This window comes from Amblyomma maculatum, chromosome 1 (assembly GCF_055883805.1).
Source record: "Amblyomma maculatum isolate TAMU_Amacu chromosome 1, ASM5588380v1, whole genome shotgun sequence".
Lineage (NCBI taxonomy): Eukaryota > Metazoa > Arthropoda > Arachnida > Ixodida > Ixodidae > Amblyomma > Amblyomma maculatum.
The window spans coordinates 108,270,284-108,291,727 of record NC_139344.1 but is presented as its reverse complement, the minus strand read 5'-3'; the positions used below and the strand labels follow the sequence as shown (position 1 = coordinate 108,291,727).

General features: G+C 44.3%; 1 protein-coding gene across 1 annotated transcript in view; it reads left to right on the top strand.

Moving 5' to 3' along the window:
• LOC146203468 (neuromedin-K receptor-like) overlaps window positions 1-14,129 on the top strand; it is a 64,394-nt gene extending 50,265 nt beyond the window's left edge. The window contains exons 2-4 of the mRNA XM_084585637.1: window positions 7,406-7,506; window positions 8,012-8,102; window positions 13,336-14,129. Of these exons, the coding sequence (XP_084441763.1) occupies window positions 7,415-7,506; window positions 8,012-8,102; window positions 13,336-13,518 (366 nt within the window). The 5' untranslated portion in view covers window positions 7,406-7,414 and the 3' untranslated portion in view covers window positions 13,519-14,129. The remainder of the gene's footprint in view (window positions 1-7,405; window positions 7,507-8,011; window positions 8,103-13,335) is intronic.
• Window positions 14,130-21,444: the final 7,315 nt, after the last annotated feature.

The following is a 21,444-nucleotide window of genomic DNA, read 5'->3' as shown; positions in this document are numbered from 1 at the left end:
TTCCTCGAATGCCGCACCACACAGCATACGGGAGCAGATGCAGTACAGCAGGCATCAGCTGCGTTTCAAATTGGTTTACAGGAAAGAAAAGGCACATTATCTATCACAATTCTCCGCGGACACCTTAACCAAGCCGTAAGGAAAAGCAGGAAGGTGGGAGTGAAAAAAGAGAGAAAGAGGTTGCTGGTTGGTTGGTTGGTTTGTGGGGTTTAACGTCCCAAAGCGACTCAGGCTATGAGAGACGCCGTAGTGGAGGACTCCGGAAATTTCGACCACCTGGGGTTCTTTAACGTGCACTGACATCGCACAGCACACGGGCGTCTTGCTTTTCGCCTCCATCGAAAAGCGGCCGCCGAGGCCGGGATTCGATCCCGCATCCTTGGGAACAGTAGTCGAACGCCGTAACCACTGCGCCACCCCGGCGGGGCGAAAGAGGTTGCATACGTAGTGGAGGGTTTCGGACCACTACGCAATAGCGGCTTTCTCCTCATCGCGGTTTAGTGGTCCAAAGTGGCCCCCAGAATTTTTTTAGAGAAGTGCAAAAGTTCTCATAAAAAATCACAAGTTTCAGTATTTTATTTCAACACAATCCAAATGTATCATGGTTTTCTATGGTACAGCAAAAAAAATATTAGTAAAATATTCTTCTGTTGCTTGCTTTAGTTCATTATTTCAGCCCCAAAAAGCAATATTTTCCCTATTCTTTATAAATCTCTACGGGACATTCTAGGGTAGCCAAATGTTGTTACGAAGCTCTGTATAACATGTACCGCTACTAATCACTCTCTTACCTATTTGTTTTAGCAGCGCTACACCGCGCAATGGTGATATGTGCCATATTGTTTCTTTTAGTGCGCAGCACTACTAGCCGCAATCACGGATTTCGCCGATGTCTGTCCGAAGCCGCTCACTCCCTCCCTCTTCGTGAACTTGAGAGAAGGTGGCTATGTGCGCGTCTCGCGGCTCAGTATTGAGGAGGTGGAGCGGCCGCAGAGCTGTAGTAGAAGCCGCTCTCTCTCTCTCTCTGTCCATCCATCTCTCCATGGACTTGAAGAAGAGGAAGGGAAAGTGGCAACGCCCGCATCACGCGACTTAACACTGAGGGCGCGGAGCAACCGCATAGAGTAAGACAGTGAGAGAGGGTCGTGTCAGTTGCGGACGTGGCGGCCGTCGCTGGGCAGCGTTGTACAAGCGTGCGTGCGTTTGCTTCGCGTCGCAATGGATGAAGCCGGGCCATCTATCACTGCGGCGCAGGTTCGCCGTGCTCGACGTGCTGAAGTACAACGGTTACGAAGGCAGAACCGGAAAACCGGAGGTCCATAAATCGACAGCTAAGTTTGCGGGCTTCTCCCAGAAACGAAGTGTTCACCGCTGGTCCACTGTCACAAGGCTATTCCGAAGGGGCGGCCAAGGTCAAGTGGCAGCTCGACGCGAGTTTATTTATGACGGTCGCGCAGGCGGCCGCTCTTCAGAAGTGGTATAGGAACACATGGAAACGGGCGAAGCAGTCGGTTCGGTCCGTTCCGATTATCGGAAAAGTAGAGCTTCGACCGTGCCGCGAAGGAGGCAAACCAGAGCAGTTAAAAAGCACAGCGTAAGCGCAGTGGTTGTGGGTTCGGCGCTAACTGCTCTGTCTCTCGGTTTGAGGGGAAAGGGCGCGGAGGCCATAAATCGCAGCGAAACACGGGCTGAGGAGAATGCGCGGCAGAGGGTGCTGCTGTCGGTATCTTCTCGGGAAGATGCCTGGACATATCTCCCTTTGAAACCGCCGCCCGCGCGCAACCAACCAAGGGCAGTGATCGGAATGTTTGGGCCTTAGGTTTGTGTGTTGTGTGTTTTGGAAGCGCAACCGTCGGCGCTGTTTATTTTTGTAGCTACTGGCCACCTCTTGCGTGAGCTGAGGGAAGATATTAGAGAGAATGTGAATCGCAGATGTGTGTGGTAATGCATGAAAGGTATAACAGGGATAAGCGGTGCTACGCACCTACTTCGTATCTGATTAACTATTCAAATCGGCCATATTTGTTTATTATTGTGCTGTAATCTGCGTCACATCTCTTTTTTCTACTATTGCAATAATATCAGTGTCCCTAAATCTGCACTTCTGAACAGTTTGTTTACGTACAGTGCTGCGCAAAAGTAGAGGGGCCACGCGATCTAACAAAACTGCCTACCAGCGTTTTCTGACGACGCAGTTGCTGTTTTCATGATTTGCACATGGTAACTCGCATGACATGCTTGCCCGCTTGCCCGAATACTTTTGTCAGGAGCGCATTATTATATAAAAAATAGCATTCGCAGCGCATCGCGTGGCCTCTCCTCTTTTGAGCAGCACTGTACATATATTTTACCATGCATTGCATTTTTGCTTGTTTTCTTATATTTTTGCTCATAATAACACTATCTAGTATTTCCACCTTCTTATAGAATGGCTAGCTGGGTCGTCAAGGTATTTCAAATAAATAAGTAAATAATGCCTCTTGAAAAGGCAAACTTGTTAGGCTATAATGAAGCTCCTTTCTGTTGTATCCCACAACGAATCCCCTCATTTTCCAATTGTTTGCTGACCGGCGCAGGTTAATACTACTGAGTCATCAGTGGCACGTACCTTCTTTCCGTTTGATTACACATCCCTTTAAAATGCTGTGTTAGTGTTCCATTTTTAGCACCTCTTCAGAAAAGAAGATATGAAACTCCGCATCAAGTAAACAATGCTTCATGTTTCCATAGCTTACTGCTGCGTTTATATATTCTTCTTTATTCGTGGGAGAACGTGACTCTCATTAACGTCATTCTATCTTAACCGTAGCTCGTTATGTTTCTTTTGCAAGCTAAGCATAAAACGGTTAGCTGGACTCACCTCGACTACTGCCGTCCCATTTCACAACTCTGCTTGGTGCCTTTGTCAGAACTAAATGAAACCGTGCATTGGCAAGTTATGTCGTTGCGATCACTTTTCAGTACGTTGCGCGTTACTGAGCCAGGAAATCCTGCCGGAAAATCTAAAAGAAAAAATCGTAGCACTGTTCGGCATTCAGACTTCGTGCCCCGCTCTTTCTTCAAGCGCTGGCAAACACTCGTTGCTGAAGAAAGCAGGCAAAATCGGCGCTACATCCTTGTTCCATTTACCAGGTTGCGCCTTTTTACAAGCACGCGCGGTTTGCCTGCTGTAGAAGAAGGCGTCATGATATAAGGATTAATGCATTCATCTTTGATTCGATGCTGCATAATTTTCAGAGTTTCTGCCTGCAGAAAGCGTCGAGATTTAGCGAGCCATCTGGTATCAGTGTTCATTGCCTCTGGGATTATTTCCCTTTGTTTCCGTCTTCTTTCTGCTTGGATAAGATGAGTAGCGCCGAAAGGGCGACCAAACAAAAATGCTGCGCTTTGTTCAGGAGATTAACACAAGTAACCATGCAGGATGAAGGTATTTAGGCGTTTCCGGTCGGTCTGCCAGTCAACCAAAAGCCTCGCAGACTTTTAATCGGGCTTTGCGGACCAGACCACCAGTCGAGGTTTTTGCGAGGGCGCCCCTCTTTGGTGTGGCTGACTCTTTCGCAAGCACAACGCTTCGGCGGGAAAAGCATCATCCCGAGGGAGCAGCTCGCTGGAAGCGATAGGATTAAGCCGTCGGGCGTTTGCTCGCAGGGTGCAGAAAGAACAGTGCGATGCCAAAATAGATTGTGTTTGTATCAAGTAGCCTTACATGGCCCGATTCTTGCTTATTCAGCAAGCGATGAGCGCGAAAATCGGGCACTGAAAGCAATTCTTTTATTGGCCAAAGCCCTTTGCGACGAATTTTAATACGAAAGAGCGCACGTGAGGCTGTCTTCATCAGACGCTACGCGTTGTTGCAAAATCCCTTCTAAATGCAAAAGCAAACCAAACGGTGGTGCCACAATGAAGGGATGTCGACATACAATTCTCGTAAAGTCGAAGAGCTTTCGCAGCAGCGGTATGCATTGAAAGAGGAACTTTTGTAGCGTTATAGCTACACTGGGGCCGAGGTTAAGCAATTTCGCGTGGCTCCTGGAGAGGTGTGCTGCGCAAGCGCGAGGAGCAGTGACGTCACACGGCATGCCGGTCTGCGCATTCCAGAGGAGTGACGTCGGAGGCACCAGCGCCGGCGCGTGCCCAGCTGTGTGCCTCTGTTACGCAGGCATAGCCTAGCTAAGCCACTGCCATTTTTTGATGCAAGTCATTGCACGGAATATATAACGTGCAACTACAAGCGCGAAGTTAACTTGTTATTAGCATTCATCCAATTGTAGTAATGCCTGCCCAATGGAGCAGCTAATTAAAGGGTTTATATTTTTCGCGGAAAACTCTCAGTTCTAAGCGTGATGATCAGCGCGAAAAAAACAAAAACAGGGACAGAAATAGACAACAGGCGACAAGCGCTGTGTGTTGTCTTTTTCGTTTCTCTTTTTTTTTTCGTACAGTTCACCACCCTTAACAATGCCGACGAACTAGCCTAGCATGCCGTTCTTAACCATGATATTGTCAGCTCATGCTCGGAAACGTGATTATCAATCCATCAGGAGAACGCACACTTCTTGACCTGTTTGCGCTTGGTTTTATTGCATCTCATCTATTGGAAACGTCTCAGATGGAGTTGCTACACTAGAATTTTTTTTTTTTTTTTACCTTCGCTATGCTCTTTGAGCAGGATGTTTATTTACTGGTCATAGCCTCGTCCTGCCCTCAGTGGGAGGCTCTATAGAGCGTAGCCAGCGCCAGTGTGTGGCACTGAGAGGCGGCCTTGTTTTACATAAATCGTTGCATCCCATATTTACTGCTTTTAAATGCCTCAGGACGGTGCACAGTAGGCGTTGTGACAACACGCTTTTGAACAAACACGCAGAAACTGCCAAAGTGAAGAATCGGTCACAGGCCATCTGCCGCCCGTAAAACGTTCTTCGCCAGTACGGGCCCTTTGTTGGCACATCACCACTACGCATTGTTTTGCATTCTTCAGGCCTAGAATATTTTTCCCGCAGTTTTCGCACATGCTTAGCCGCTGGGATTTGCCTTAGGTGCGAGAGAGTAAGAAACCAATTGATTAAGCGCATAAGCAATTATCAACCGCTGATCCCAATGCATCTGCACTGTTACAACTTCTACTGCAGAAAATAATGCTGATGTGTGAGGCAACATCCAACGGCAAAAATAGAAAAAAGCGGGTTTGCTGCTGCGCATGGATAAAGCGATGAATACGGGAGAAATTTAGACGAGGACGAGTTGGCTAAGGGTGTGAACTAGCATATAAAAAGGGTAACATATGATAGGATATTACCTGAAAGCTGGGTGAGCTGGCGCCAGTCTGTGAAAAACTGACGCCAGTATGTATGGATGAGCAATCTCCGCAAGGAAGATTACGGCAGCAATGTATTTTCTGTTTTCGTTTCCACTTTGGCAGGCTGCTGAAGGGGCCTCAGCGTGCAGCGTTTAGTTATAATTTACCTCTGAAGTTCCCAAACTTCTGCAACTACAGCAACCTTAACCAGTAAGGAGTGAGGATACACATTAAGAGGTGTTAGCTCACGCCTTGCCGCCTACTGACCGGTGCGCCAGCTACAGTAGCATTCTCAAGCGCTGTGCCGACACTCATAAGCATGCCATGTTTATGAATTTTATGAGTTTTTTGCGTTAACAGCGTCCTCCAACACTTCAGAACTAGTAATAGAAACAGTAAGATTTCTCCCCGTTGGTTAAGCGGTACCGACGCAACTGCGAGGGGCTGGTAGGTTTCGTGCGCTGTTCCTATTATACTGGGTGCATCATTTATACAAAATGTTAACGTAGATGTGATTTATTTATTTATTTATTTATTTATTTATTTATTTATTTATTTATTTATTTATTTATTTATTTATTTATTTATTTATTTATTTATTTATTTTTTTATTTATTTATTTATTTACAAATACCTTTCAGGTTTTAAGAGACATTTTGTAAGAGGGGCAAATACAAAGGTTGATGTTAGAACATAAGCATAATAAAAGTGTAGCAGTACAAAAAAAAAACAACAAATAAGTGAGCATAGGTAAAAAATCTCGCAAAAATAAAATATAAGTCAACTACATAACATGTTAAGAAATTTGTTCTTACAGTTCCAATTATTCTTGAAGGATGCAATCGGACAGTAGAGTATTCTAAACTCTGAAATGGTCCCCTGAATCCTCTGAAGCCGAGGGGAAAGTCGTCCGCTGTACTATGCTTGTAGGACTTGTAAAGCGATAAAAGTTAAACTTTCCAAATTAAAAAAAAAATGTAAAAAGAACAGTACACATAAGTCGCTTGTGTAAATAGACTATACGACCCGTTGGACACAAAATGCGATAAGAACTGTCATCGTAAACTCATTTTTAACTAAAGTTCATTTGTTACATTTTATTCACTGTGATATAATTCACAACTGAAGAATGCAGCGGTGAATACCCCTCAAGGAAAGAGCCCCAACCAAGTGCATTGACGGGGAGGAAACACCCAACTGAGGCACACAATGGGTTTTTCGCTCTCATACCAGTAGGGTCCTTAAGATCGTTCTATTGGCTACCGGGGCTCAGTGCCCATAATAAAGGAAAGGAAGAAACTGTTCAGACTAGGGACGCATGGACAGCGGCTGCTGTCCCTCCCTCTGTAGAGTTGAGAACTGACGCTATTGACTGGAGAGCCTCATATGAGGGGCATTTGCCGCCGAATTCGGGAGTTATAGCTTACTATATTCTTAGCACGCATGTTTATATTGAAAACTCGTTGAAGCGGCATTCGAAGACATTATATTTTGTAAGATTTTAATAACCTGCATGCGTCCTGAGATATTACTCGTCTGAATCTTTTCACAGATTTGCCACTTCACAGCGCTGAAACAAGTAATAACAGTGGGGGACAAACTGCAATCGCAAATTTGACCAAATGCTGCGGCTGAAGTGGCAAATTATGCGCAGAACAAGCCGGAATGTGACATTAATTTAATTATTCCACTAACTTTCAATGCAGGCAACACATTTCACGTCATAAGGCTGTCCATTAGCGGACGGCGTCACTGCGTCTCTGCAGCAAGAAATTACCGAAACAGATCAAAGGCTGGGTGTATGTTTCGTAGTTGTTGTTGTTGTAGAGCAAGTCTTGCTGCAGGACTGTCTTGCAGCCCTCGTTGCATAGGAAAAGTCAACACTTGGTTTCGCTCTGCTGCAGTCTGTCTGGACAAACGCTTTGTGTCAACACTTATAGGGGTTGTATAGCGTGCATGGATAGAACATCGGCCTAATTAGTCCTGCCTCCTGGGGCAAATTTTGTCGCCAATAAAATTATCCCTTTGGATGGCCCCATTCTCGTATGCCTTACACGAAACGAAACAAAAGCGCTAACCATTTTTTTCTCTTATACTTCGTAACTGCAGGTGATCAAGATGCTGTTCGTCATCGTGGCATTGTTTGCTTTCTGCTGGCTTCCATACCAGCTCTACAATGTCCTCCGGGAGGTGTTCCCCAAGATTGATAAGTAAGTGGCCCAAACTATAACCCTACTCATGAGAATTTTCTGTTGTACATCCAGAATTCTGTTGTAGTAAATGAACTTCGTCGTAAACATGCTGACAACTTCTTTTTGCAGTGTTCAGCACTGCTGTAACTGGTATAAGTTCCGCACTAAGCTCCTTTTGTGTCTCCTGCGTTTATATAAGGACTGAGAAAATAAGAAGGATCAGAGTGTAATGTTATAAAATTTTGAAAAATTATGTTATTTGAGCAATAGTTTGAGAGCTTTGCGTTTCGGTAACGTACGCTGGAAAAACATTAGGCTTCAAGCAAAACGAGAGAGCCGCTGTTCTAACACGAGGCCTTCGGCACACGTCAGCTTATCGATGGCTCGGAGCCAGACGGTGGCACGGAGACAGATATAACGAGCCTTGGTAACATTTGATGCGCTACATGAGTTGAATAATAATCTCGGGCAGAGGTAACAGGGTTTTCTTCAACATCTGAATTCGTCACTGCGTTCTTTGCAGATACAAGTACATAAACATCATCTGGTTCTGCACGCACTGGCTGGCCATGAGTAACTCCTGCTACAATCCTTTCATTTACGCTATCTACAACGTGAGTATCACTCATTATACTACTTTGGGCTCCCTACGGCTGCTTGCTTGAAACATTCTCGCTTCGTGGCATGCGTGCTCTGGCTGTGCTACAAAGCGTTCAACCTTTGACGAAACTGACAGTCTGATTTTATCGCTCCATTTTTGCGCGTAGCTCACTGCAGAGCCTGATATCACAACAAACAAAATACATTACGACATATTTAACTTTTTTATGTACTGTGAAGCTCGATGCATATAGAGTCTTCACTTAGTGAGAAAAACAGAGATTATGAGAAAAGTATTTTGAACATAAGTTAGGGAAGGTATGTTTGGAGCTTTTATCGCGCAGAGATAAAGTAATGCGACCTCACATTTTCTATGTGTACGTTTAATACGGATCTCAAGTGGGAAAGCCATGCTTTAAGCTGCATCCAGTACACACGACCTTCTGTAGGGTTTCCGGCGTAGGATACAAGCCAGTAATGCAAAAATTACTTAACGGTTGGGGCCGGGAGCACTGCGGATCTGTCCCATAGCTGGAAGTACTGAAATCCTACCCCTGCTTCCCTTCCCCGCCACTATCATGTATTGTAGATGACTCATTCTAGGCCATTTAACTGGTCAAGGAAGTGTCCCTTGCTCATAAAGTTTTCTTCCACGAGAAAAAATGTTGACAGCAGCAAGGAAAAACGTCTGGCCCTAGTTGTTTCACTTCAGTAGTGAGCCTATATAGATAGTTTGGGATACAACGCCTTATTGACAATGAAAGAATAAATTGCTGGCGAGGAAGATAAACGTTCACTGTCGAACAAAATGCATGGCAACCAAACAGATACCAAACAACCGCACAGGCAAAAAACTAAAAAAGCGAGTGGAGCTTTCGGGCTAACCATTAGCCAAACCCCCTGGTTGCACTCAAATATGCAAGAGTGCAAAAATAAAAATGCCACGAGAGAAAAACTGGTACAAAAAAAGAAAAGGCTGAGTGGTGGCGACAGCGTCTCGCTAATGTCGTTAATGCTGACAAATAGGACCGTACGCACGATGCTTCTGCCTTTCTACGTTGCTTCTCCTTCTTTCTAACGGAGCCCGTCAGCGCTCTTAGCACGAGGCTGCCTCTGGCCCAAGGATGGTCTTCCCTTCTGTAATGCCAATTCTGCCCGTGCGGGCTCTTTTCTCTGTCCAGATCATTCCCCGCAAACCTAGCAGAGTGAGAAGTGAGGGCGAACTATGAGCCTGGGCGCGGCTTCTTTCGGTACGGGATGGCTAGTCGGGGAAACCACACAGGTACGTGGATCGCTAGGAACGGGTCTAGCGAAGAGCGATGAAAAAATGTGCGCGAACCCCCTTACCTAAGCAACCCTCGCTGCGCGCACAACATGCGCGAGCATCTCAGTTGACTTCCTTGCTACCTTGCATGCTCACAAGGTTTCAGTACATTTAATTTCATTGGAGTAAATTGAGTAAAGCACTCCAGAAAGGCATACCTTTGAAACCGCGTTATGCCGAATGTAATTTTTTATCAGGAGATCCTTGTATAAGCGCTGGGTTTGCTCGGTGTTCTTTTCTGTGCAATTCATTTTCCTTCTATGTGATGCTGTTTCACTCCCATCTGCTCAAGTGTCCTTTGCACATACTCATATACTCTTACATTAGTTTGAGATTGTCCTGGATAACGGCTCACTCCGGTTTACAAATAGCTGCCGAATCGATTAGCAAAGATAGATGCAGGCCCGTAAAAAATAATTAGGGCGGCACAGTCGACACAAAGCCGTGAAACGTGCAGCATTCGGCAATCCCTAATGCACTGGGCACGTCTCAAAGAAGGAGAGAAATAAGGCATGTCCTGGCCCCAAAAATGTTCAATAAGAGACAACGGCAGTGACGTTACCTTCAATTTAGGTAAGATCAATAAAAAAAAAACTGAAAATCTGTATTTTTGTAGCATAAACTAATAATAGCACGATTATTTCTATTAAATGGTTACGCCGAAGAAATTAACAATATCATTGCAACTAAAATGGCAACAGGGCCACTCTTGTCGACACTTAAAAAAAAGAGCGAGGGGGGGAGGGGGGGGGGGGGCTGGGAGCGTAATCAAAATAGTGGTATCAAATATCACAAAATCTGCTAAAGGACGTCCAAAATGCTGTACTAAGAAAGCTTGCAAACCTATATAAACATTTCCTGGGGATTTAAAGTGTATGAGAATCATTCAAAAATGTTAAGATAGTGTTATCTATAAGGGGACTATTATCAAATATATTCGGAAAATAACACAGTTAAAAATTAGCTAAAGTTTGTCGTAATGTTAGATGGTAAGTTTTCAATGTATCCTTTCTAGAATCTGAGCAATTCTAAACTTGCATGCCCGGAAATCATCGCCTTGCTTTTAATGCAAAGATCTCCGTGAACTCCACCTTTCCGCTTATCATAAGATTGTACCATAGCAGTACCTGACGATATTCCACTCTTGCCTCACATAGGAAACTGATGTCAAATAAAGGTGAGCTTTATGTTCGCGATTTTAAAAATGATACTCGAGAATAAGTTATATTCATTCATTTTGTTATAGCATTAAAAATGCGCGTAATGCAGTAAATTTATTACATACACCTTTCATCGATAACGAGAAAACATTTGATTTCGTTTCAACGTTAGCAGTCGTACACGCACTTCGCAATTAGGACGCGAAGGTAGAACGTATAACATGTATACCAGGTTTTATCCCTGGTGCCGCCGGGTACCCACCGGCTTTTCAATGGGTACAAGCTTTTCCCCGGCCTGGTGCTCAGCTCCTTGGGGGGAAAAGTTTGGGAAAGGGGTCATAGGTCTCAAAAGGGCCACATAATGGGCTTTTGCCGCACAAGGTGGACTTATTGTTGTCCGGTGGCGGAACTGATCACTGCCACATCAGAGTAACTATTGGATATTGTAACAGATATTGTAAGATATTGTTTATCTTCTTCGAAGTTTATCGCTTGTTGTAAGCATGTAATTTAGTAATCTGTTGTTGTTTTTATTATTTTCATTTTAGCAGAAATTTTGGCCATAGACCCGAGTTAGGCTTGTCATATGTGTGCTATGGCATAAGTTGTGTATATAGTCCGGTGGTCATTACTTGCAGTTATGCAAGCTGGCAGTTTGCATAACATTGACTGTATTATGCTGCTGTTTCTTGTATAAAGGGGGTGGGAGGAGGGGGGGGGGGGGAGGAGGGCGTTGCAAAGCAAGAAGCTAGTCGCCATCTTGGTGGAGGTATTATAAGCACGGATCAAAAGAAATGATTTCTCAGGAGAAAAATGATGAGCTGCAGTGCATCTCGCAAGGGCTTTCAAGATCTGAGCATCCTATGCATATCCGTAGGAAGTATATAACAGTCGTATCGTGCCAGTATTTGTGTTTGAGCCCGAAACTTGGAGGCTCACGAAGACGCCTAAGTTACATTTACCACTGCGCGGCGGTGTACAAAAAATAATGACATTCGGTGAAGAAAGGAGGCAAAACGAAACAAGCGTGTATTGCGGAACGAAATCAAATGACTGACATTGCCCTGAACGCTGGGTGACGGGCGCTACAATGCCCTTGCGGGACCAAGAGAATGACGGGGTCGCTGTCTCCAACCATATAAATAAATTCATCATCACAGACCTGCCTGGCTGAGTGGCAAAGTTGATGCCAAGGTAATAAATCAAAACAGAAGGAGAGGCGAAACTCGAGATTATATATGAAACATGTGTGGGTAGAGTGGCGGACAGAGACAAAGGGGAAAGGCCCTAGACCTGCACTTTACGCAGGCTGGGTCGGGGTGATGACTAAATCGAACCCAAACGTTTGGGCATCAGAACAAAGAGTGGGTGCCGCATTAGTCACTTGCTAATGTTGGCCTGAATTCATGGTATCTTTGGGAACGAAATGTATCTGTTTGTTTTTCATTTGGTTGGTTTTTGCATATTAGGCCACCAAAATGCTACTACTTTGAGGCTGGTATGTATAATGCGCAAGACTGATGTTATTATCTTATTACAGCTAATTCTCCTCTACAGAATGCAAGTACACATGTGAAATATTTTTGTAAGAAAATGAACACAATCCTAATTTTTTCTCATTTTTTTTTTTTGTAATTGGTGTTAATTGCGATAGGTGATACATGGCCTCCTCGAGCTATAACTATAGTGCTAGGAATATAGCTCACCCCGTGTAAAAGTGATGACTAAACTAAAAGGTTGGTGAACTTGGAGCGAATTGGTGCAAACATGTATTTCCCGACCCTGGTCGGTTTCACTGTCTCAAGTGGTAGAGTCGCATTATACGTGTATATCGCCTAACACGTCCGCGATATGTGGAACGACCAGTAGCCACAGTATTGGGCAGGGTGCACTGGTAGGTTCGATGTTCTAGTTAATCTGCCGCGTGTAGAATTAGCATTTTGTCTGCGCTCTTGATCTTGAACAACCTGTGTGCTGAAGCAACACTGCGGATAACAAGTTACGCTGCTTTACAGGACTTCGAATCTCATTCAACCAGATAGCATTCTTGAATGCAAACTAAAACCACAGTTCTGGAGGCGCTTTCGCATTATGTCCCCACTTATGTACGTTTGCCGCTGCCACAAATCGAACTCGTGCCCTGTCCTGAATAGCAGGACGATATAGCGATGAAGTCACGGCAGCGGGTTATGATCTGCAGATAATGCAGCATTATTTTCTTCAAAATGAGTGCACCGAAATTGCATCACTGGTATATTTGATTGCAATGCAGGATTAGCCGACCTGATAAAGTAGGTTAATAAGAATGAAAAACTCGCCCGCAAACCATCTCTGTGGAAAAATTATTTGCTAAAGAGAATAGAAACGCGCAGTAACATTCATCTGCGTCATCTTATGCGAAAAACATGTAAGCCAACATGACTCTGGCGAAAGCTGGTCGGCACACTGCAACCCATGTGCTCAATGCATTCCACTAAGGTCTCCTCACAGGTAACGTAACTAATGCTTTGTTCTACTTGTGATATTTCCTTATAATTTACAGGCCACAGGGGGCGAAATGGCGAGAAGTGATTCTCTTTTTTTTTTTTGCCTACCTACTACAGTCTTCTTTCATTCAAAGAATACAGGTAGCATATATTATGCGTCTTTTTATCTGTATGGTATTCGTTTTCTGGCGTGTTATATTTTTTAACCAAATACGTCACCTTCACAATTTTTTGTCTTGTATTTTTTACCAATATCCCTCATCCTTCGTATCTCCAGGAGCGCTTCAAGCGCGAGTTCGCCACGCGTTGTATCTGCGGTTCCAGTCGCTACAAAGCAGCCAAAAGCCGCTTCGCAACATACGAGCAGGAAGACAACAACTCGACCATCATTGTCTCCATGCGGCATTCCTTCCGACTCAGCTTCAAAGGCTCGCCCCTGAAAGCGAGCACACAGGTGTGATGGTGATACCGAAGAACGCCGGCTTGCTGACGAGAAGCCAGGAGGAACGAAGTCTGCACTGGGCCCAACCCCGTTGAAGAGGCGTCCACCGAAGCACAGCGATGGATCTCGGCGCTACCTTTAGCGTGAATTGCGGACATGTGCAATCGCCTCGGTGTACGTAGGCCGGTGTATTATGCCACACTGAAGGACGCTTGAGCGCCGTAATTGCGACGTGCTTGCCTTTCTTTTGAATGAACGCTCACCGATCTCGAACTCACGTGCGGTGTCGCAATGTGCGCCTTCGTGTGCCCGCATACGTGCTCTTTGACCTCACCACCATCAGCGGGGGGCGGTACTGTGCAGCAGTACGAGGCAACTCGACTTTTCCCAAACTCATCAAAAAATGTTCCCAGTTTCGCATGCAGAACAGGTTAATGGGTACTGGAAAGTTGATAGAAATCACTGAAAGATCGCTGTAGCTCTACATCATCTACACAGTCGCTTGTGTGGCACCATCTACTCCCACGTCAACCGCCGTAGGTAGTACGAACTGCACGAGTGGAGTGCTAAGTATTACGCCGACATTTTTCACTGACTGTAGTTACTTCTTCACTACGTGTACGATTCTATCACTAGGGGTGGGGGGGGGGGGGGGGGGGAGATGATCGAGCTACTAGCAAGACTCACACCAGTTGGGCCTGAAAAAGATGAGGCACAGGAACCAACGTGTGCCTGCTGAAACAAACCAAAATGTCCGATGACTTTGCACAATCTGACACGTAGTCAGTACCGAATGAGACTGCTCTTTATTGCGCTACTTTTCCATGCAGCGTAGTCAGGTTGCGCGCCGATGTACAGAGCAGAAACGGTTCATTTTTTTATTTTTTTTCAGAACAAGCTCACTAGATTTAGCGTCCCCTACCTGATGACAACTTCAGTATATATGCGTAAATTAAAAGCATTTATTCATGGTGTAAGTTTGTGCGGTGTGCTTACAAAATAAAAAAAAATACACAGTGAGTGGGATGACCAAACGCTTGCTTAGCACTTAAGCTCCTTCTTAAGAGCGTGACACGAAAGCTTTGATGGGGCCCTTGAATTGACCAGGGTCCTCTTGTCGCAAACGTTTCGCACGCGCAGACATTCTTTCGTTTTTGTTTTATTTGCCACAAGACAATTAAGACCTCTCTGTCACCAAGTCCAACAAAGGTGCCTCGATGGCCTAGGGGACCTTGTTTTTCTTAAGAGCCAAGGATCTCGTACAGTTTCGATTGTCGTCCAATTTCCCCAACTTTCCGGCGAAATTATTTACTTCACATTCTTACACGTCGTGATGATGTTTAGGTCAGTGTCCAACCTTATAACCACAATTTATCTAACATGTTAATCAGTTTCCATTGTGCGTGAGGCGACGATTCTCTCGATCAATACAGATTTTCTTGATATAATGCCAACTACTATGACAACGGACTTTCGGCTGAATGGAATCCTCAAGCGCCATCGCGTTAAAAGCGAGATGCTGTTGCAGAGGGAATGTGGGTGATTTGGCCATTGCCCTTGTGATCAGAAAGCTCTTTGTCTTCTTCCCACATGTTCAGCTTCTTCTTGGCGTGCTTTCCGTCTTTTACCTCCGCTTCGAACGCTCCATGGCGTTTCCCAGCGATGTTTAATGCATGAGTGACAGCAGAGTTGTGTGCATCTCTAAGCTATTGGTATCTTCGCCGTCATACTGCACCCCCTTAAACTCGCTTCATTTGCTCTCATTACAGCAGTTGTATGCGACTAGGCGTTTGCGACATTAACGAATTTAAGTCACGTGACACGCATATGATCAAGTTTACATTCTCGGCACAAGCCTAGACCTTACCCAGCCCTTGAAACCAAATAGACACCTTTTGTGCGCTCGTTGTACATCTGTAGTAGGCTTCAAGCTATCCCGTCAAATAAATGTGCTGCATTTGTACATACGCCGTGATTTGCTCGTTTTCACTACAGTTTCATTTTAATTCAGGCCCCAGCTCCACTGTGAAAAACGCTAAGTCGTACCAGCATTAAACTGCTTAGCACGTTTCCGCGAACTTAGTAGTTTCCCAGATTGACTGTGTGTTCACCGTCGCATGGTGTGAGTGCCAAACAAATATAAAGCGGCATTATTAAAGTGATGGTGGGTGACTGCTTGGAAAACCGTGCTCAGTGGGAGAAATTGCATCGCAATCTATGTGGGGTTGAAAGACGTTCATGAGCATAAACAAGAGGTTACTCGAGGACTCCAGTCTTTCCCTCATCCTTCATCTTATGCTGCTCCTTTTCAGGCGTTTCCTGCATACCCGACCCAGCGCGTGTTCGCCGTTTGTGGTGCATGTCGTCTTGCAAAGTGAAAACGCTTCGCGTTACTCGACATCTCAAGCGATATAAGAAATGCCGGATAGTGCATGATCCGTAAAGTGACTGTCGGCAGAGTGTTGTTACATTCCTTGTTGGGGCAAAAAGAAAAGATGTTAAATGATCAATAAAGAAAAGAAGAAGACCTTTTTGCTTTATTTCTTTTCAGTGAGTACGAACACATGCAAGGTTACGAAGTAGCACAAATCTCTGTCCCCTTATATGAGCAAACAGGGCGATCAAGTGACAGCACGTGCCTGGTGAGCTATTCAAGATTGTGCCAACTCAACCAATAAAAGAAAGTTTCGCTGAAATGAAATTGTGGAGGACCAGCTTCCTGTGCCGGGAATACCAGGAATTAGATATCTCGTATGTACGCCCCCATTATATACTTTTCCACCGGAAGCGTTTTCTTAATGGCAACGACCAAAATAGCACGGATTAGCAATTCCGAAGATGAACCAGCCAGCTCAATGGCGTAAAAGCTAAAAAAAAAAAAAAAGAAAAAGCTGCGAAATCGCCCTTGGAACTTCTAGTTACAAATTAAATTATCTCCACGAGTGCGTTGTAAAGAAACTTTACTGCTCAGTACTCCTCAAGCTATGTAGGCGATAGCGTATGGCAGAAGTACAGCTTCCAAAGCCACTTCGCTTCTAATCTTGAAATGGAAATGACCTATATTTCCGCAGTGTGAAAATTAATATCAAAGCGGACAAAAAAAAAAAAACTTGATTACTTAAGTCTGAAGTTGATTCATTCCGTAGATTCCCTTTGATGAGGCATTTCGTAATATTTAAATGAAGGACCTTGTTTAATTTTTATAACATTGTTGAGCACAATGTATAAGTCGCAGCAATATTTAACAAACGAATCCTATACAACATTTTACCTGTCGTCAAAATTTTACAGTAAATGCTGTTTTACACAAGGCAGAACTTTTAAATGACTCTGCAGGAGAGGTCTTCAATGACGCATTGATAATCCTGAAAGCGGTAGCATGCGGGGACTCCACGATTTAAAACTCCTCTCCGGTCCACCTTATCAAACCATTTACAGTGGAGCCTTACCCGATGATTTTCATCCGCTCTCTTTGCCGTCGCGCAGCTGACGCAATACCAACTCGACCAGATGGATCTCTCCACATCTGACATAATGAAGTTAGTTGCCTCGGCAAACCCAGTTGCAACATTACAGACTGCACCTATGTGCCAACATGGTGCTAATGTAGCGCACTCACGTCGTCACACAAAGGGCGAAAGTTCGATCTACATTTTCCACTAATTAATACATTTTTATTATAGGGTAAATCATTTATTTTACTTCGTTAAATATATCAACCCACTTGCCACCGACGCAGGGTTAAACTTTCGTGCTTAGGGACGTCATATAGTTTGTGTTCGCATTCTTGCATTGTAATGATGCGCACGACATTGTAAACATACAATGACTAGCGAAATTCGTTGTTATCCGGTAAGTTATTTATAACTGAATTTATTCTAGTGTTGCGTCATTTTACCAGGAAACTTCGAGCGGAGATTGAATACCACGTACTAGATGAGTGAAGATTGAGCGATGCATACGGACACGGGTGCATTTAAGCTTGTTGGCCATTAGTTGTCATTCTGGCTCATGGAGCGGCTCACGTAGATGTTCGAAGGGATTAAAACGATGTTGAAATGCATCTACTAAAGCTTTTTTCTTTACCTCATTTCACCTTAGCTCGCCATGCTGTCGTGCTAACACTTGGTTATCGAAACTAAAAAAAAAAAAAGACAACAAAACAAATGCGGATATACTATAATAACACCTCTATATTCAAACTGAGTGATGGGGGAGGCAGCGAAAAAATCCAAAAGGCGGGCTTCGCTATCTCCCAGCCAATGCATGAGAAGGGCAGCTTTTTCAAGTGAGAAAGTTTGAATGTAGCTTTGGAATGAACTTCATAACTTAGCAACGGCAAGAAATCGAATGGGCTAACAGGAGTGAAACGTCCACTGAAAAGTTCTGAAATAAAAGCTCTGAATAGTTCTGAAAAGGACTGAAAAGTTCAGCTTGGAGCTGCCCACATTTTCGCCGAACTGTCGCAGAACGCTTGCTCTGTTTATTTCTCCATTAGTGCTCACTTCTTCAAAAAAAAAAGTATGCTGCCCTTCTTCCATACTTAAAAACTATTTTTAAAAAATCAGATAGGAAATTTATATAATTGTTTAGTGAATAGCACATCGTATAAACGGGCTTCAAATACAGTGTGAAAATATGGCGCGGGAGATTAGTGGAGGGGGTATACGCTGAGCCACAGCAGAGCGTACTCAATAAAAATGTGAGTCTATGAGAGTGCAAGTGTTAATTAGCACGTCCGCCTACGTAACAATTTAAAGCGCACATCACGTGCTAGTAGTGGAGAAGTACCGAAGACAAGATATGTGCTGGCTTCCCACTTGAAGAAAAATGACTTCTAGAGTATTTAAAAATAAAATTCCTTCCTCTCTATACAATGCTCACTTCTATAGTTTAAGGGAAATATCCCTGGAGTTGGCAGCACTATGACACTTATTTTGTCGTCGTTAACTCAATCTCCCGGACTAATTTAGGTTGGAGAATTACAGACAACATGTGGCAAAGCTCTCGTTGAAGAACAATAAGCAAACAACCCCGCCGGGGTGGAGCAGTGGTTACGGCGCTCGACTACTGTTCCCAAGGACGCGGGATCGAATCCCGGCATCGGTGGCAGCTTTTCGGTGGAGGCGAAAAGCAAGGCGCTCGTGTGCTGTGCGATGTCAGTGCACGTTAAAGAACCCCAGGTGGTCGAAATTTCCGGAGGCCTCCACTACGGCGTCTCTCATAGCCTGAGTTGCTTTGGGACGTTAAACCCCACAAAACCAACAATAAGCAAACAAAAACAATAAAACAAGAAAACAAAACGTCACTGTCAAAAATGATGAAATGATTTTTCAGCTTCAACAAGGCATCACAAAACAGGCCGTGACCAAGAAATGATAAAATGAAGCCATTTCATCATTTTTGGTCGATGCCGTCTATTTTTCACCTTGTTCCATCCAGACCTGAAAGTTTTGCGTCAAACTCTTGACTGACTTCAAAAGCTGGAATGTCTTCACCTAATGTATCAGCAAACAGCTTTTTAGCATACATAGCTTTCTCGCCTTATGTTCATTTGCTTTAACCAAGCTGCTTTCGTCGTTTCCAGTGAACATTTTGTGCAGCTTTTGCCACTTCATTTTGCCATTAAGCTGATTTAAAGTTTCACATCGTGGAAGTACCCACTGATAGACACACACAGGAATGCGTAAACAAGCGGTCTTTCTTCTTTTCTATGGAATAATGTTGCTTCCAGTTTGGTATACAGTGGTGTTGGCTGTTTATCGGACCAAACATTTCGATAAATATATAGCAAGGTCCATAATGAGATTGAAGAGAATGAACTACGCTCTTTTATCAAGTAAATAAACAAAATAAACGCACACCCTAAATACACAGGCACCTACACATGCACACACGCAAGCAATCAGATCGCTCATTGAATGGGCATAATTAAGTTCGCAACTACATTCAAATAATGTAATACAAAAAGTAAAACATGGCTACATTACGAAAGAGGCACATTTTAAATGATTATTGACGTTCCAAAGCAACGGGTTGTGAAGTACGTCGTAATGGAAAGGTCCGGATAATTTGTTACCACCTAGAGTTACTAAGCTTTCACTCACGTCGTACAGTACACGAGCGCTTTTTGTTTGCCCCGCATCGAAACGCGGTCGCCGCGGTAGGGATCGAGCACGGAGCCCTAGCTCAATAACTGAGCGTTCCAAACACATAGGCACCGTGCCGGGAAGCAAAGTTTAAAAAGAATGTGTTATGAATCTGCAACCAATGGCAAAGAGTGAGGCAATTAAATGTTTACGGCGAGAGTAGTTTGTTATAAAAAGTACATGTTACATAGAACCAAACATGCAGAAAAGATCAAAACATTTTGAGATCATTGGTATAAACAAACGACGTTTTATGTCCTTAGTTTGGCAAAGGCGGCCAATTTTGCAGTCACTACTAATTTCATCGTATTAGCACGAAAATGCCTAACTCCGAAACATTTAGTGCTTCTGACTGAAGCAGTCGCTGTTCGTAGTTATGGGAGTGCAATCGGTTTCTACAAGAATAAATACATTCAACCAAGCACAAACCCGAGGGTGATCATAAATATTACGACGTCTAAAAAGATAAGTGTTCAGAATGACGTCCTGTGAAAAACAAATGTTGATTGCTGAGTTAATGGGCCTTTAAGTGCCATAGAAAATGTTTGGGCCATGAAGCCCGTTATACTTGCGAGCTCCGAATTAGCCTCTGCTCCTTGGGGCTTTTGTACAACTCCTGAAAAAACAGTGCACGGCATTTTGCACTTTGCCTTGATTATACCAAGGCCGCTGCCAGACGATTCAAATTCACAAACTGGCGCTAAGAAGCCGAACACTGCCACAAGTGTGTCATCAGTGTCGTTGTCAAGAACTACATGGCAGAGTGGCGCCCTACCAAAGAGCCAGAGAGCGCCACTTAGCCATGTCGTTTGGGCTTGCTCGCTTGAAGTTACGATTTACGCCGACACAGAAGAAGCCTGGGAAGAACTGACACACTTTAGAGAATAAGTGTGCAAGTAGAGAATAAAAAAAGTTTACAACTGACCTGTTCTTTTTTATGTTTTATCTTTTTTACGGCTGTAAAAAGTACGGCAGTGAAAAGAGAGAGTGAAAGGAAGTGGGATGATATCCTATCTGAAATCGATGAAAAAAAAAAACAGTCTCGACATCCTATGTGATGCCTAGAGCAGACCACCGGTGGTCTTTGATGCCCAGGCTATATGGACACGTCGAAACGACATTTGAGTCGAATGACACTCGATGCTACGGGAGGCATTCGGGCTCGATGTAGTTCCGCGGTGTTCCGCGACGATTTCCAAAGGCAGTTCAGAGCTTCAATATGCATTCACTTGTAAAGTGCAGTGACGCTGCTGCTGTCAAGTTTCGTTTTTCTACGTTTCCTCGTTTCCTTCGCTTGTCAGACCTGCAGTCTTAGAATTACAAATTGTGGTGAGAGGCACTTGCGATGACGGCTTTAAGTTTCTTTTGAGGATAGCTGATACTATGCATTGGACGCTAAAGTTGGGGTGGCAAGAACCGAAGCCGACGAAGTAGAGATGACCACTGGAGCCGCCAGGTTGTGCAGCTTGCATGGCGGCACATATTTACTTGTAATTTCCTTCAAAGCGACGTCTTGAGGGCAGTGGCGCACGAGGGCACATGTTTTCGCATTTCGAAGGCAACTCAAACTCTCGAATATGTCCGCGATGTGTCGTCCAGTCGAATGGCATTTGAGCGAAACCATTTCGGAAAATTTCGCATAGCTGCACTAGCCGCGCAATTGGCAAATACGGTGTTTGAAACCCACTTGTGGAACGGGCACTAGTGCGACAAATCAAAACTGAAGACGAAGAAGCTCACCGGCTGAGAAGCAAAAGAAACTGTCTGGTTCGTTGTCGTCTCTGACAGGTCGTTT